The sequence below is a fragment of the Sorex araneus genome, chromosome 5 (genome assembly GCF_027595985.1).
Source record: "Sorex araneus isolate mSorAra2 chromosome 5, mSorAra2.pri, whole genome shotgun sequence".
Taxonomy (NCBI): domain Eukaryota; kingdom Metazoa; phylum Chordata; class Mammalia; order Eulipotyphla; family Soricidae; genus Sorex; species Sorex araneus.
The window spans coordinates 92,175,365-92,192,811 of NC_073306.1; the positions used below are offsets into that span (position 1 = coordinate 92,175,365).

The 17,447-nt window shown below is 49.7% G+C and overlaps 1 protein-coding gene across 2 annotated transcripts in view; it reads left to right on the plus strand.

The window, feature by feature from the left end:
• The first annotated feature begins 5,370 nt into the window (after positions 1-5,370).
• CD58 (CD58 molecule) overlaps positions 5,371-17,447 on the plus strand; it is a 36,719-nt gene continuing 24,642 nt past the window's right edge. For both annotated transcript variants that reach the window (XM_055140468.1, XM_055140469.1), the window contains exon 1: positions 5,371-5,631. In XM_055140468.1, coding sequence (XP_054996443.1) covers positions 5,382-5,631 — 250 coding nt within the window. In that variant the 5' untranslated portion in view covers positions 5,371-5,381. The remainder of the gene's footprint in view (positions 5,632-17,447) is intronic.

Sequence of the window (17,447 nt, forward strand, 5' to 3'; positions counted from 1 at the left end):
AATATCCCCTGCTGATACTCTTATGCCAGAGTCTGAACCCAGATCAGCCACGAGCCAGACTGCCTTACTGCCATCCAATCTCTGGCTCCAACACACAGTAGGATTCTTTTTGCACAAATGGAAGGACTTCCAGAGGGGTAGGGCTGCTAAAACCTCCAGTAATGGGGTCAGAGTGATTGTACAGCAGGTAGGGTGCTTGCTCACGTGAGTTTAATCACCGATATCCCATATGTTCCCCGAGCACCAACAGAAGTAATTCCTGAATGCAGAGACAGGAGAAAGCCCTGAGCATCACTGGGTGTGGCCCCAAACCAAAAGCTAACAAACAAAACCTCCAACAATCCTTCCTGCCTTTAAAGGGCTCCTGGGTTCATCCATCTTCCACTGGGATGATCATCTGGCTGCTCCCCCTCTCTTTTCATGTCAGTCTCAAGGATGGCATGACATATGTGCTGGCATCAATGAAGTTGACTCCATGGGCCCTAAACGCCAGCCAGCATCGCACTGAAGTGGCAAATGCAGAAGTCTCCAGAATGTGTAAGGAGGGTGTCCCAGCCTCAGGCCCCAACCCCAGTGCTGCAGCAGAGCATCTGTACAGAAGGTTGTGCCTCCCTCCTCCCCCAGCCGCCCTCATGGCCTGAGCTGGTGAAGGGCTGGTGGCTCCCAGGTGAGACCCTGCTTCCACACCTCTCGGGTGGATAATAGAAAACTGAGTTTCTGTTCAAGTTGGTTAAGGTCTGGTTCCCTTCTCCAGTAATGATGACAACTTCCTGGTATGTTTTTGTGCGCTATGGAAAACTTTAACTGGCTATTATAGGACACAAATTACCTCTGTCCTAACAGCCCAGTATATGGATGAAAGGTCTATGAGACGCATTATTCAACATCACCTATCAGGACTTAATCTGGCTTCAGAAGAAAAGATAACAAAACCATCTTGATTGTTAATGATTGTATTCAATTCTACCTGAACTGAAGGTTGAACATGGTCTAAACCCACCGGCCTGATCAACCACTCACTGTTGAATATCCAACCACAGTGGGAAGTTGGGGGTAAAATTAGGAACAGAGCCATACTTGCTGAGATTTTTCGGGGGGCGGCGGGGAATCACACCCGGCGATGCACAGGGGTTACTCCTGGCGCATGCACTCAGGAATCACTCCTGGCAGTGCTCGGGGAACCATATGGGTTGCTGGGAATCAACCCAGGTTGACCGTGTGCAAGGTAAACGCCCTACCCCCCGTGCTGTCACTCCAGCCCCATGCTGGGATTTTTTTTTTTTTGAGTCTTCCTTGTGTGTGTGTGTGTGTGTGTGTGTGTGTGTGTATGTATGTGTGTATGTGTGTATTATATATAGTATTATATATATATATATATATATATATATATATATATATATATATATAAATCCCTTCCTGAGCCCAAGAGGTAGTACAACAGGTAGGATGCTTGTCTTGCATGCAGCCAACCCGGGCTCAATGCCCAGCATGCCATATGGTTCCCCAACACCACCAGGAGTGATTCCTGAGTGTTGAGCAGGAGTAAGCCCTGAGCAGGGTTACTCAAAAAAGGGCCAGGGGAGGGTGTGGGAGAAGGGCCCTGGGACCTTGGGAGTGCACAGTGGCAGAGCTCCTACCTTGTAAGCATGACACTGTGGGTGTGGTCTCTGGCACTACCCCACATACATTGGGCCCCATCCTGGCACCAACACAAAGTGGGTGAGATTTTCAGTTCACAGCAGCAGCCTGGATGTGTCCACACACTGTGACACTGCAGCACTTCAAAAGGAAAGGAGGGACAAATACACTAAAAATATTTTTTTGTTGAAGTCTCTACATTTTTTAGTACAGTAATGAGATTAGATGGATCCACTCAGCACTGGGCTAGCTCACAATAGTCAACGAGTATTTGTGTTCCCTCTTATCTCAGAGCTTGACACATCCTGCCTTTCAGGGTGGCCCAGCCCAGCACCACACCCACTCCGGAGGACTTTATTTTCCTACATGCCCATTTGTATTCCACTATCTACAGGCTAGGCTCTGCCTTGAGGTAACCACGCCATGACTCCAGGCAGGATTTTCACGGACAGGAATACTTTTTCTTTGAGAGGGTGGTACTTTCTGGCTGTGCTCAGAGGCCACAGAACTGCACCCACTGGTGAGGGAGGGAACAGAGCAGAGTGAAGATGGTGCCAGGAGCTGAGCCCAGCGTCCCGCTCGGGAAAGGCATGTGCTCTGCCATCTGAGTCACATCCCCAGACCCTGGTAAACCCCTTAACATTCTATAGTTAGGGCTGGTGAGATACAGGCCAGGGGTAAAGACACTTACCTGGCATCATGTGTGGTGATATACTGCCAGGAGTAACCCCTGAACACAGAGCAGGAAGTAAGCCACAAATGCAGCCAGTTGTGACCTTCCCCTCAAAAAGCCCCAACTAAAAAATAAAGGCCTGAGAGATAGTACAGTACTAGGGTACTTGTACACATAACACAGCTGACCCCAGTTCTAACTCTGACACTGCACATGGCCTGAGAAACTCCAGGAATAAGCAATCCTAGAGCAGAGAACCAGAGCATGCCACAGTGTACCACAGGGTTTAACTCTCCTCCCCAAAAGGTTTTCATAAATAATTAGTGGGGGCCAGTGAGATGGCTCAGGGGCTGGGGCCCTCTATTGCCTGCAGGAGGCCTGGCCCCACCCCTGGCACCACATGGTCCCCCAAAACCAAAGAGGACAGCACCGAGTCAGGAGAGCCCCTGAACATTGCATGGGTATGGCTTCAAAACAAAAACAGAAAGAAGCCATGAGACCACAATTTTAAAGACCAGATTTTGCTTGCATGAGACCTAGGTTCATAAGACACATGAATTTTTTGAAAAATTCTTAGGAGGCTGGAGTGATAGTACAGAGGGTAAGGTGCTTGCCTTGCATGCAGCTGACCCAGGTTTGATCCCTGGCACAACATTTGGTCCCCTGAGCCTGCCAGGAATGATCCTGAGCTGAGAGCAAGGAGTGAGTCCCGAGCACTGCCGGTGTAGCCCCCCACCCAAAGATATCTTAGCAGAATGATTTGGAGTATGAATAGTAATGTTTCAAGCACCTGATGCTGCCCCATCAGTCACCAGCGTGGAGCATCTTCTGCCCATGTCTTCAGCTCCCTCTTGCCCCTTCCAGCCCATCCCCTCTTCGTCATCATTGGCCGTTCTTTATTCCCTTCATCGTTTCTTTACACTAGGGCTTGAGGGAATGAGAGAGACTCTGTGGTGTGCCTTCCCACCCCTTTGACACATTGCCCTCAGCTTCATGTCTTCCATTTTTTCTCGTTGCTGAGTAACATTTCCATTCTATAGAAATGCCACAACTTCTTCATCCTTTCCTCTCCTCTCTGTCAATCAGGCTGTATCCGGATCGTGGCTATTGTGAATAGCCCTTCAGTGAACATAGGAGCACAAATCACTTTTCAAATAAACATTTTGGGCAGGGGTAGGGGGCACTCTAGGGATAGATGCCAAGGGATCTGTGAATTTTGGCAGTAAAGGTCAAGTTCTTTGAGTGTTTTTATTATTATTATTATTATTGTTTGGTTAAGAAGTAGAATTTGTTTTAGTGAGTGAGATGAGGTGGTTGAGTGCTGATGTGAGGATGGAGGACTCGGCAGAGGGCAGTTCTGCAGTTGGTGTGGATGGACTGGATGACTTGACCCATGTGGATCCTGGCCACATACCTCCGGGCTTTCCAAAGGCCCCTCTCCCCCACATACTGTTTGGAGCCTGAGATTGGGCCAGTATGAGAGCAGACAGGATGGCCCATGGCAAAGGCCAGCAACTGCCTGCTGTCTGCGGCAAGGGCACACTGGCCTCCTTGAGTGCTTCTGGAGTCCCACTAAGGATGAGGAAGACGGGCCCAGCAAGATAAGCCATCAGGTAAAGCTTTTGCTCTGCATGCCCCGGACCCAGATTCAATCTCCAGCACCGCATACAGATCCCAGAAACCTGCTAGGAGTTATCCCTGAGCACAGAGCCAGGAGTAAACCCTGAGCACTGCTGGGTATGTCCGGACTCCCCCAAAACAAACAAATAAACAAACAAACAGTGGATGATAGAGAGGACGGCCAAGTGAGAGGCCTATCCCCACAGGTTCCCTGCAGCCAGCTGATGCTTACAGAACAGTGGGAGATCCAATTGGTGAGAGGGGTTCCCTTCCACTGAAAGAAGTCAGGGCTGAGGGGTGGGGGCAGGGGTGTGGTGGGTATGAAGAGGGCAAGCCAAGGAACAGGCTAAGCAATAGAACGGTGCATTCTGCCTCTCTGCTTGCCAGGGCAAGAAAGATTTGGGGAGACCCAACAGTGACAGGGAGGGGGAGAAGAAGGAAGGGAATTGTCCTCTCCTCTTGGCAGATTTCCAACCTAGACGCAGGAAGAGGAAAACCAAGGAGATACTGAGATGGGAGAACCCAGGGGTAGAAAATACCTGGTAGAGGTTAGGGGAGACGGTAGAGTGCAGGCTTTGGGCATGCACCTGAGTTAGGAAAGAGACGCACCGTGGGGTGCGTCTATAGTGGCTGTCAAAGACACTCCAGTTTCCATAGTGAAGGGACAGGTGTGGAACACTGTATGACTGAAACTCAACCACTAACAACTTTGCAACTGTATCTCACGGTGATGCAATTAAGAAAAAAAAAAACACAAAAACCATATTTATAGTTGGAAACCTGTCTCATGGGGAGCGGGAGGAGAAGGCAGCTGGAATAGAGAAGGGATCACTAAGACAATGATGGGTGGAGGGATCGTTTGGGATGGCAGATGTGTGCTGAAAGTAGGTAAAGGACCAAACGTGATAGCCTCTCAGTATCTGTACTGCAAACCAAATGCCCAAAAATATAGAGTATGGGGAATACTGTCTGCCATGGAGGCAGGGGGAGGGTTGGAAAGGGGGTGTATACTGGAGATATTGGTGGTGGGGAATGTGCACTGGTGGAGGGATGGGTGTTTAAGCTTTGTATGATTGAAACTCAAACATGAAAGCTTCGTAACTATCTCACAGTGGTTCAATTAAAAAAAACAAAAACGTGTTTTCCTTTGGTATGCTTAGCTGGCACCTCCTGGCAAGCTGCTGCCTTGCATTAGACCCCAGAGGCTCCACATGGTCCCATTCACCAGTGGTCACCCTGGGCACAGAGCCCAGGCAGCGCAGTGCACCCTTGCATGCAGGAAGAGAAGTTCAGAGACTGCCACCAGAGCCCCCCAGCTGCGGAGGCCAAGGCCAGGGCCAGGCCGGGCAGCGGCTTGGAAAGCGCAGGAGGAGCCACGCCTTTCTGAATCCCGCCTACGTCAAGCCACGTGGTGCGTCAGTCCGCCCCAGCGGCGGGCAGCGAGGTGGCCATGCTGGAGGGTACGGAGGGAGCGACTGGGAGCCCGTCGAGAAGCCCGGGTGACGCCCCAGTCCAGAGAGTGGGCGGGGGCGGAACGCGCGAGCGCGCGGGGCGGAGCCGCGAGTTTCTGAGTGGGCACGCCCGAACTGCGCCCGGCCAGCACCCGCGGGCACCGAGGCCCCTGCTGGCCATGGCCGCAGGCTGCCCGCCGCCGTGGCTTCTGAGAGTCCTCATCGCGCTCCTCCTGGCGCGTGCGGCCTGTGAGTGGACGCGGACCTCCGCGCGCGGGCCGGGCGGAGAGGGAGAGGGGGCCCGGGCGGAGAGGGACAGGGGGCCCGGGCGGAGAAGGACAGGGGGCCGGGCGGAGAGGGAGAGGGGGCCCGGGGGAGAGGGAGAGGGGGCCGGGCGGAGAGGGAGAGGGGGCCCGGGCGGAGAGGGAGAGGGGGCCCGGGCGGAGAGGGAGAGGGGGCCCGGGCGGAGAGGGAGAGGGGGCCCGGGCGGAGAGGGACAGGGGGCCGGGCGGAGAGGGAGAGGGGGCCCGGGCGGAGGGACAGGGGCCCCGGGCGGAGAGGGACAGGGGGCCGGGCGGAGAGGGACAGGAGGCCGGGCGGAGAGGGACAGGGGCCCGGGCGGAGAGGGAGAGGGGGCCCGGGCGGAGAAGGACAGGGGGCCGGGCGGAGAGGGACAGGGGGCCGGGCGGAGAGGGAGAGGGGGCCCGGGCGGAGAGGGAGAGGGGGCCCGGGCGGAGGGACAGGGGGCCGGGCGGAGAGGGACAGGGGGCCGGGCGGAGAGGGACAGGGGGCGGGGCTGAGAGGGGTCCGGAGCAGCCGTCAGTTGGTCCTGCTGCGGGATGGACACGGAAGGACCCGCCAAACTTTGTCCGGGACACGGCACGGGCCGTCGGGTTCGCTCCGGGAGTCGGGAAGCGACTCGGGCTGGGCGCCCCGGGCCTCCGGAACCCGGCGGGACCCGACGAGCGGGTGGCGGGAGGCTCATCCCAGAGTCAGGCCCCGGCCCGCGCTCTCAGGCCGCACTACGGGCGCTGGCCGGGCCGCGGTTGCCGGAAGTGGCGGGCGCACGCCCCGCCTCGCCTCGCCGGACTCGGGGTCTGGTTCTCCCCGCCCCCATCCTGCGCGCTGCCGCCGTGGGGCACCCGAACCCCTAAAAACCTTCCTGTCCTGGGGCTGCCCGTCGCGGGGCCAGCCCGCCCCTCCGGACCCAGGGGCGACGGCTGGCGGGGTGTTGCCGGGCGCGGGAACCGCCGGCCGAGCGCTGGGAGCGCGCAGGAAGCGCAGGGAGCATGCAGGGAGCACGCGGAGCGTGCAGGGGCTTCTTGGGGAAGCAGAGTCCCCACGGCAGGGACTGGGCGGCAGAGGGCGTTGGGACCCTTACCCAGCAGACACAGCCCTCACCCGGGCCTTTTGCAGCCTGAGCTTGAATCATCCAGAGATACAGTTACAAAGCTTTCCTGGTTACAAAGTTTCAGTCATACAATTATGGAACACCCATCCCCCCCCCCCATCAGTGCTCATTTTCCACCATCAAGGTCCCCAGTATCCCTCCTGCCACCCCCACTACATCCCACCCCATGCCTCTGTGACAGGCACCTTCCTTTTCACTCTCTCCTGTTTGGGCATTGTGGTTTGCAATACAGATACTGAGAGATCATCGTGTTTGGTCCTGTATCTACTTTCAGCACACATCTGCCATTCCCAGCTATCCCGCCAATCATCATTGACTTAATGGTCCCTTCTCTATCCCTAATATATCTTTTAAGCCCCAGTTTCTTTTGCCTTGTAAAATCTTTTCAATTTGATATCATTTCATTTCTTTTGTTTTGTTATTTTTGCCAGTGGAATCAAACCATAGTTTTGCCTATATTTGACTTAGTTCGTTTAGCATAGTTTAGCTAATTTGGTTACAATAGTATTAATGTTTATGGTATTCATGTACTTCAGGTGAATATTTTGTCCCCCCCCCCAATCTTGCACTTATCTTGTAGCATCCAGTAGTGATTTCCCCTGCCCCAAGTCCATTATCACTAAAATATGTGTAATTGGTAATTTTCTGTTCCACATCATTGACAGTCTTTAGTAATGAATTTTTTGTATCTCCCTTTTAAATTGTATTTTCATAATGTTTGTATGGACTCGGATATATTTGAAGGCATGGGCATTACTGATACTATTCATTTTGATGCTCAAAGTTGATCCTGTATTTGGCAAATGGCCACCCAACACAGGCCTCCATGTTTGCCGTGTTTCCATGATTTTTTTTTAGTACCTTGTTACTTTCTTACACAAAACGAGATTCTGAACTTGGTTTCGTCAGGGAATCACTAGATGAGCTGTTCCTCTTAGAAGGGCTGTATTTAGAAATCAGGGTGTGGTTACTGGTTTGCTCCAGGCCACTAGAACTATGACTTCTGACAGTTTGCAAAACTTAGTGATAAGGGGCTGGAGCAGGTAGGGCATTTGCCTTGCATGTGGCCAACCCAGGTTTGGTTCCCAGAATCTCATATCCGTCCCCTGAGCACCTCCAGGAGTAATTCCTGAGTGCATGAGCCAGGAGTAACCCCTGTGTATCGCGGGTGTGATCCAAAAAAACCTTAGTGATAAATTTGTTGTTTAGGGGCCACATCCAGCTGTCCTTGGGGCTTACTCCTAGCTCTGTGCTCAGGAATCACTCTTGGTGGTGCTAAGGGACCCTGTATAAGGCTGGGGATTGAACTCAGGTAGATTGTGGCCTTGCAATCATGCTAACCCATTTATTATTTCTCTGGTCTGAGATTTTTGTTACATTTTGTTTTGTTTTTGTTTGGGGACCACACCTGGCAGTGCTCAGGCCTCACTCCTGGCTCTGCAATTAGGGATCATCCTGGCAGTGCTCAGGAAACCATACAGGGTGCCGGTGATCAAAACCATGTCAGCTGTGGGCAAGGCAAGTGCCATACCCGCTATACTGTCTCTCCAGCTCCTGAGATAGTTTTAAAAATCAGGTCAGGTTTATCCTGCTCTTACTTATTCCACTATTTGGTTCTTCTTCTTCTACCTCAGTTTGACACATGTATCTCTTCCTCCTACAGGGAGCTCTGTTCTTTATACATTTTTCTAAACTAAGTTAAACATAAAATTATTTTAGTTGCTATACCAATACTGCTACCAGGCATAAGTTCACTAAGAGTATATCAACATGTCTTTGAGTTCTTTCTATTTTTTCACGTTTTCTACTGAGAAGGTATAGATGACTTTTTCTCTTTCGGGGTGTGAGACCATGCCCAACAGTACTCAAGGCTTGCTCCCGACTCGGTGGTCAAGGATCACTCCTGGTGGCTCATACGGGTGTTGAGGATGTTGAGGGTCAGACCCAGGTCAGTTTCATGACTTGGCGTACTATCTTTCTGGCCCCCAGAAACCTTTTCTGAAAGTATTTGGTATATTTTTCCCCTTCTGTATGGTTATGTTACAATTTTCTATATACAAAACCCAAAATTAATAAATAAAGGGACCAGAGCAGTAGTACAGCGGCTGACCCTGCTTCCATCCTCAGTACCCCATGTGGTCCCCTTGAGTGATTCCTGAGTGAAGAACCAGGAGTAAGCCCTAAGCTTGCCTGGTGTGTTCGAAACTGCCTACCCCCCAGTCAGTGGGAGGCAAGTGCAGGGGGATAAGGCATTTACTTTGTATGCAGCTGACTTTGGCACCACCCCGGCACCACATAAGATCCCCTGAGGACCACAGGACTGAGCACTGCCTGGTGTGGCCCCAAAACCAAAACTTGAAAACATAACTTTAAAAAACATTCTCTCCTCCAACATATTTTGTTTCTGTTTTATCTTTTTTGTTTTTTTGTTTGTACAAATAGCTACATATATTTATTCCTAACTCCCTTTCTCAAACAATAGGTAAGGTAATTCTTTCTTTCCCACCTGGCTTTTGTCTTTACCATGTGGTTGGGTGATCATTCTTTACCAATTCATAGAACTCATCCCTTTTTTGTTTGTTTGTTTTGGGGGCCACACAAGGCGATGCTCAGGGGCTACTCCTGGCTCCGCACTCAGAATCACTCCTGGCTGTGTTCAGAAGACCTATGGGATGCCAGGAATTGAACCAGGTCACTGCAAGAGCCCCCCTTGCACTACAGCCCCCCTTCCCTCCTGTCCCTCTTTTAGCAGCTGCTTGGTATTAAGTTATAGGGGCAGGGAGGTGCATGACCTTCCCTTCAGCTATGCTGGTGGTTCTTTTGTGTGGTGTGGTCAGGGGATTAGGGACAGTTTCTTTTATTTTTTATTTTTTGGTGTATTTGGGTCACATCTGGCATTGCTCAGGGGTTAAGTCCTGCCTCTGCTCTCAGGAATTATTTCTGGCATTGTGGGAGTACCATATGGGATGCTGGGAATCAAACCCAGGTTGGCCATGTGCAAGGCAAACGCCCTACACACTGTACTATCACTCCAGCCCCAGGGACATTTTCTCTGAACTATCAGATGACAGTTGAGATTTCAGGAAGTAGGGAACTGACCAGAACCAGGGGTCTCATGGAAAAGTAATATTTCAACCCTGAAATAGGGTTCAAGCACTTGTCAGTGTTGTTGAACCTAGCCACCTCCAACTCCCCTCACCCTTCCCTTTTGTTGTGGCAGAGGTGCATGGCTGGGAGATATCACACATGCTTTAGTTGTGGCACTTGAACCAACGTCACACTCTTTTTTTTTTTTTTTTTGCTTTTTGGGTCACACCCAGCGATGCTCAGGGGCTTTGCACTCAGGAATTACTCCTGGCGGTGCTTGGGGGACCATATGGGATGCCGGGGATGGAACCCAGGTCGGCCGCGTGCAAGGCGAACACCCTACCCGCTGTGCTATCGCTCCGGCCCCCAATCGTACTCTTGATTGTACTTCGTTGTGGCACTGAGCATGGCTTTGCTGCTATCTGTAGAGCCCTGGATGGGACCCATGGCCTCCTGCCCTTGCCCGCTGAGCTACACCTGACCCAAGCTGCCTGCACTACTGCATGGACTCCAAGGAGAACAAGGGGTTCAAGAGGTAATACAGTGGGGAGGCCATTTGCCTTGTATGAGCGTGACTCGGGTTCAGTCCTGGGCACCACATACAGTTCCCCAAGCACCATCAGGAATGATTCCTGAGTGAAAAGACAGGAGTAATCCCTGAACATAACCTGTGTGGCCCCAAAACAAAAGGGTAGAGAGAAGTGAAGTTGGGGACCCTCTGAAGGACTTTCACTTTCCAAGCCAATGAAATGGGAAGTTTGGCAGGGCTTGGACAGGGCTGAAGTGATAAAGACCTGAGTGTTTTAAAGAACTGTTCTGGGTGCAGGATAGAGAACTTGGGGGTGGGGGGAATCTTGGAGGGGATAAAAGGGGAGACCAGTTAGGGGTGGGAGAGTGGAAGTGAGAAATGGAGACACTGTCGTGTGTGGTCAGGCTCCAGGGTACTCCGGTGGTAGGACGTTCTCTGGGTGAAGAGTGAGGTAGGGCCCAGAGCTGCTGTGGTAGTGCCTGTCCTCAGCGCCTGCACAGCACTATGCTACTGACCTTTTACCCATCCTGCATCTTCTTAGCGCCTTGCATGCAGGAACCTAAGACATTATATACTTAAGAAAAACTCTCCATGGATTTAGTTTTGAGCAGTACAGATTTTTTAATTCGGCTATACATGAAGTCTATGCCAAGCGTTTCTTTGTTTTATGTTATTAACCAGAATCACCTCATTATGTGAGACTTGCCCAGGTACTTTGCTTCAATCAAGATTTGGAGTGTATGTGTGTGTGTGTGTGTGTGTTTAGGAATTTTTTTTTTAATTGAATCACCATGAGAAAAGCTACAAAGCTTTCAGGTTTAAGTCTCAGTCATACAATGATCAAACACCCATCCCTTCACCAGTGCACATGTTCCACCACCAAGAATCCCAGTATACCCTCCTGTCCCACTCCCCCCATGCCTATGTGGCTGATGATTTCCACTTTAATCTCTCTTTACTTTGATTACATTCAATATTTCAACAGAAAACTCACTATTATTATTTGGAATTTTCCCCCAACAATCTGACCTTCTGAAAAGGCATCATTTGGTAATATGTTTTCCATTGCTGAGAATGAAGAGCATATGAGTTTTTGGATTTCTGGTATTTTAGTAATTAAGTCCAGAGAAATGTCTGCCAGAAGTTGCATCACTGCAAGCTCGTACCTTTGTTTAGTGAACTCTAAAAGATGGCAATTGCTATGCCGCCGCTGAAAGGAAAGACCGAGAGAGAAAAACCTTTCCTCTCCCGGGGCAGCATGGGGCCGTAGCTTAGTTCACAGTAAATAGAGGCATTTCTGCAAGAAGCTGCTGGGTGCCGAAAGTAGTTAGTGGGCCTCTGGGGTCATGGTCACTCAGGAATGGAGGGGCCATTCATGTGTGGCTGCTCAGGGTCTCATCTGGTGGAAAGTGGCACTAGGAAAAAATTTTTTAAAAGAAGCCAGAGCTGTGTTGGGGCTGGAGCGATAGCACAGCGGGTAGGGCGTTTGCCTTGCACGCGGCCAACACGGGTTCGATTCCCAGCATCCCATATGGTCCCCTGAGCAGTGCCAGGGGTAATTCCTGAGTGCAGAGCCAGGAATAACCTCTGTACATCGCCGGGTGTGGCCCAAAAAGCAAAAAAATAAAAAAAAGAAGAAGAAGAAGCTAGAGCCGTGTTGTTTATTCCTATCAGGAGGCTGAGTTCAGTGTTACAATGGGTGTAAATAATTATGAGAACCCCCACAAATTATGCCCATTTGGAGGTGTGTTTAGTATTTCAGATCTTTCTTTCTTGTTTTTTGCTTTTGAGGACACACCTGGCTGTGCTCAGAATTTACTTCTCTGCTCTCAGGGATCACTCCTGGCAGTGCTTGGGGGATCATATGTGGTTTCGAGGATTGACTGAGTTGGCAGTAGCCCTATATATTGTACTATGTCTCTATTCCTAGATAAACAGTGTTTTCTTTCTTTTGAGAGCCATACCTCTGATGCTCAGGGATTACTCTTGGCTCTGCACTCAGATCAGTCCTGGAGGGCTCAGGGGACCATATGGAATGCTGGGTCGGGCCCCATACAAGGTAAGGTCCCTACCTGCTGTACTTTCTATCCCTCTGGCTCCTAGACATGCACTTTTAAAAAGTTTAGAACCGAAGAGATAGTACAGTGGGTAGGGCGTTAGCCTTGCATGGGGCTGACCCAGGTTCGAGCTCCGGCATCCCATATGGTCCCCCAAGCAACTCAAGAGTAATTCCTGAGTACAAAGCCAGGAGTAACCCCTGAGCATTGCTGGGTGTGACCCCCCAAATTAATTAATTAATTAATTAATTAAAAAAATTAAGTTTAGGGTTTGCCTTGCACATGGCCAACTGGGGTTCGATTCCCAGCATCCCATATGATCCCCCGAGCACTGCCAGGAGTAATTCTTGAGTGCATGAGCCAGGAGTAACCCCTGTGCAATGCTGGGTGTGACCCAAAAATCAAAAAGAAAAAAAAAGTTTAGAACCTTTAAAAAGGTTGATGCAGCCATAGTTTATCTCTCATGTGAGACATGCATAATTATACAACATAATTTTACTGAAGCAAGTGAAATTATAAAGACAGCACAATTGGCAAACCTGTAAGATTATATTTGGTTTCAGAATTTATAATAAGAATGTGGGAAAATATTTTTTTGCAATCTTAACATTCAGAATGGGTTATTTGCAAGCTTATTAATATTTTTTCATATTTATTCTCTGTACACCCACATTTCATTCTAAATTCTTTTTTTATGCATTGAATTTGTTGCTGTTCGAGGTTTAATTTTTACAGGTCTCCTTCATCAGTTTGGCAAGAGACTTAGAAGCACTTTTCAAGAACTAGATCCAGGAATTGGTTTTATTGGTTGCTAATTCTGATGTTCCTTTAGTAAATGCAGCTCCGAGGGTAGGAGGGTGTCTCTGTTGAGAAGCAGAAAGTCAGCCTGTTTCTATGAGCCTACATTTGCTGAGTCTTTTGCTTTTTTGATTGCATCTTCCTTCTTTCCTTCCTTCCTTCCTTCCTTCCTTCCTTCCTTCCTTCCTTCCTTCCTTCCTTCCTTCCTTCCTTCCTTCCTTCCTTCCTTCCTTCCTTCCTTCCTTCCTTCCTTCCTTCCTTCTTTTCTTAAACTTTTTTATTGAATCACTGTGAGATACACCCTTACAAAGCTGCTCATGATTGTATTTCAGTCATACAGTATTCCAACACCCATCCCTCTACCAGTGTACATTTCCCAGTATCAGTGTCCCCAGGTTCCCTCCCATCACCCCCCACCGCCTGCCTGCCCCTATGGCAGGACAGTCTTGCCCTGAGCCCTGGATGTTTGGAGTTGAGTGTGGAGTGCAGGTGCCAGCCGGCAGGGCTGTGGCCGGCACGGAGCTGCCTCCATCCTGGGAGCTTCTCTTTGGAGATGGTGCTCAGCTCTTCCGTGGCCTCTGGGACACTGCCTTCTCTCCCTCATAGGGCGCTGCACCCTCTGCTCCCTCTCCATTCTCTTTTATTTTCTCTCTGTGTGCCCGTGGCTTTGCCCTTTGGCCAGATGCTATCTGTGCAGGTGATCTTGGAGCCCACAGGTGCTGGGACTCAGAATGAAACCAGCAGAAGGAGCCCCCGAAGTCAATTTCTACCCACACCCTACACCCTCTTTGCCCCCACGGAAAAACCCTAGTCACAGTGTAGTTTTTGTGACTTGGATCTGTTCTGCCTACCAGATTTCCTTCACAGGAACCGGGTCATTTTGAATAGACTTGTTCTCAGGAAATGAACCCATTGGGGTCCTACTGACCCTCACTTCCTTTTTACAATGTTCTCCAGGTTGTCTTCAGAATTAGTGTCTAAATTTCCATCAGGCAGATTGGTGTGCAGTTTTTTTTAGTGTTTTTTTCCCCCCATCACAGATAAAATCTAGAAAAAATGGGGAAGTTTAATATAAACATTCAGGAAATAGACATTCAGGTAAATATGAAACAAACAGTAACATCATCATAAATAGGTTGTAATAGACTTTTATAATTATGAACCAAATGACTGGGAAGTAGCCAGGATTATAATGAAAATTTTAACACAGTGAACAATAGTCAACAGAAATAGCTTGAATCAGACATTGCAGATAAGATTCTAAAAGACTCCCAGAATCCCAGATAGTTCCAGTAGGAGTCACGTTCCCCAGAGCAAGCTGTGGGGCTCGGCTGCATTCTGTCTTAAACAAGAATTGTCACCTTGAAACAGTTGCCTCTGAGTGTGAGGGGACGCGGGGGTGTGGCAGAAAGGCTGGATCAGTGCTGTCAAACTGGAGTGTGATCTGACAGGGTGAAAGTAATTTTAATTTTGTACCATACACTGTTTTCTCATGTAGTGGGTATAAAGATGTTAATCTGAGATTCTGTTTTTTCATACTAAAGCTTCAAAGCCTGACATCCACTTTCCTCCCATAACCCATCTCTCTCTTGAGTTTCATGTGCTCATGAGCCTACGTGGCTCATGTGGCTAATGGCCACTGATCAGATCACACAAAAAGGGAAGATTTGGGGAGAAGGGGAAGAATTAAGACTACAGCAGAGAGCTTTCATGTCATGGAAGCTCAAATGGAGACAGAAGCTGCACCTGAATTCTGGATGAGCTCCTTCGGGCAGTTTCACTGCTGACAGACTTAGGGCGTAACTTCAAGGGAATCTTTGGAAGCCAGAGACCCGGAACTGGTTGCCTTGGGGGGTTAGGTTGTAGCTCTTCCAGTTTGAAGTGAAGACTGGCGGTGAAGGTGCAGCCCAGGAGATTCTGTGCATGCTGACATTGTGTCTGAACTGGGCAGAGGGGGTCCCAGCCCAGCCTCTGGGCCCGAGCGAGGCCCTGAGCAGTGACATCATCTCTGTCTCTCTGGTGGTTATACTCTGAATGCTTGTTCCCATATTCTCAAGCTCAGTTTTTTCCTATTTTCACATCCTTCCTGCAGTAAGAGTCTGTTTTTCTATAATTATGCTTCTCCCTATGCTGTACCATAAATGTAAGAGGAGAGAATTCGGCTGCTTTGTCCACTGCTGTAACCTGGCCTGTTAAAGTAGGGTGGCTGCCCCCATAGGGTGAGCAGATTGAGGCAGTCGTGGGCCCTCCCGCACTGAGCTGATTCAGGACTGAGTAAGACTGTACCTCTGTCTACCTGTCTGTGTCTCCTGTCTGACTCAGCACACAGGAAGCATGGTATCTGTTTCTGCTGCTGCTGAGTATTATTACAAGACTCATTTCAATAAGATTTAGCTTAAGGAAACAAACCACACTAAGCTTCTTTGAGTGACAAAAACCTTCTTCTTCTTTATTTTTTTCTCATTATTTGTTTTGTTCTGCCACAACCCAGTGCTACTCGGGGGTTACTCCTGGTTCTGCACTCCAGAATCACTCAGGGTGGCCCTGAGGAGACCATCTGGGATGCCAGGATTTGAACCTAGGTCAGCCGCATGCAAGGCAAACCCCTCCTATCTGTCTCTGACTCCTCTTCATTATTGCTCTGCCTGGGAGTATAGAGTTTACCCAGACTGTTCCACAGACTTCACTGTAGTCTCTTGTTTGGCTTGGGGCTGAAGCCCTCACAGGTATGAAGCTCGCCCTGCCTGCCTTCTGAGCCACCCCCTCCCCCATATGGGATGCTTGAGGGACTTGATGGGACAAAGGGTTTGGTATCAGCACTGATTGGGCGTCTCAGCTCTGCAGGTCTGTGTAGGTCATTGTGGAGGCCGGACTTTGTTTGCAGGGCTGCTCACTGTGCTGCCCTAGTGGGTGTCATCCAGGAGTGTGCGGCAGCCTGGCCAGAGCCCCCTCTGGAGGCAGGGAACCTGCCAGCCCAGCAGGGGCACAGAAATACCCCAAAGCCTGTTCCTTTGGGCCTGAAGGAAGTTTCGACTGAATCACCGTTAGGAAGTCCTGTATCGGGGGGAAATACCAAGATTTGTATAGCGAATGCCAAAACTTTTAGGGGACTTTCTCTACCGTTTTTTGAACTGAGCGGTTAACCTGTGCTGCTGACACCAGGCTCCTAGTGCAGTACCCCCGGCCCCATGGGACTTCAGACTGTTGTGAGAGAAAGAAGCATATTAGAATCCAGTTACTCAGGTCTAAGAAGAAGTCCAAGAAAGACTATCTTCCACATCCCAGCCAGCACGCAGTCTGCCCTGGCTTTGGAGCTGCAGGAGTCTGGGAGGAAGGGGACTCTTTCCCGCATCTCATGGGGTGCTTCAGCTCTGCTTAAACATCCTAACTTCCCTGATGTGACCTTTCAACCAGGTTCTGCAATAATTTGGAGTCTTACAGTGCAAACTTTTGGATTCCTCTTTGATTGTGACTCCCAACTAAAGTGGTTTGAGAGGCTCAAGCGAGAGTACAGGGTAGGACTGCTTGCCTGGCACATAGTTGACTCAAGTTCCATCCCTAGCACCCCATCTGATTCCCTGAACCCTGAGCACAGCCTGGCATTACCCCCAGGGAGAAAGAGAGAGAGAGAGAGAGAGAGAGAGAGAGAGAGAGAGAGAGAGAGAGAGAGAGAGAGAGAGAGAGAGAGAGAGAGAGAGAGAGAGAGAGAGAGAGAAATATGTATCCTGAGAAATCTCACATGTAGCTACTATCTGGAGCAGCCCCCTGCCACATTTCATGCCAAATAACGAGTATAAGCCTGCTGGAGTTACACTATCTGGGGTCAAAATCAGCTTCTCCACTTAACTAGCAAATCACTTAACCTTTGTGGCCATCACTTTTTCTCTTTGTCAAAATGGTTAAAAAATTAAAAAAAAAAAAAACCTTAGTAAAGACTAAAAAGGATTCACAAGTGCACACTCACCTCTGACTCCAAACACTGTATGCTGCCTGTGTGTTGATGAAATTAATCAAAAATGGCCACCAGTCTAAATCCCAGAACACGTGACAAAATGCAGAGAGGATTTTGTGTCTGGTTGTGAGGCTTCATTTTCATTAAACCCACAGTTATGTTGATTGTAGTTCCTAAATGCAGTCAGAACTCATCATCAGAATATTTAGGATCCCTGCCGCCAAGATGTGA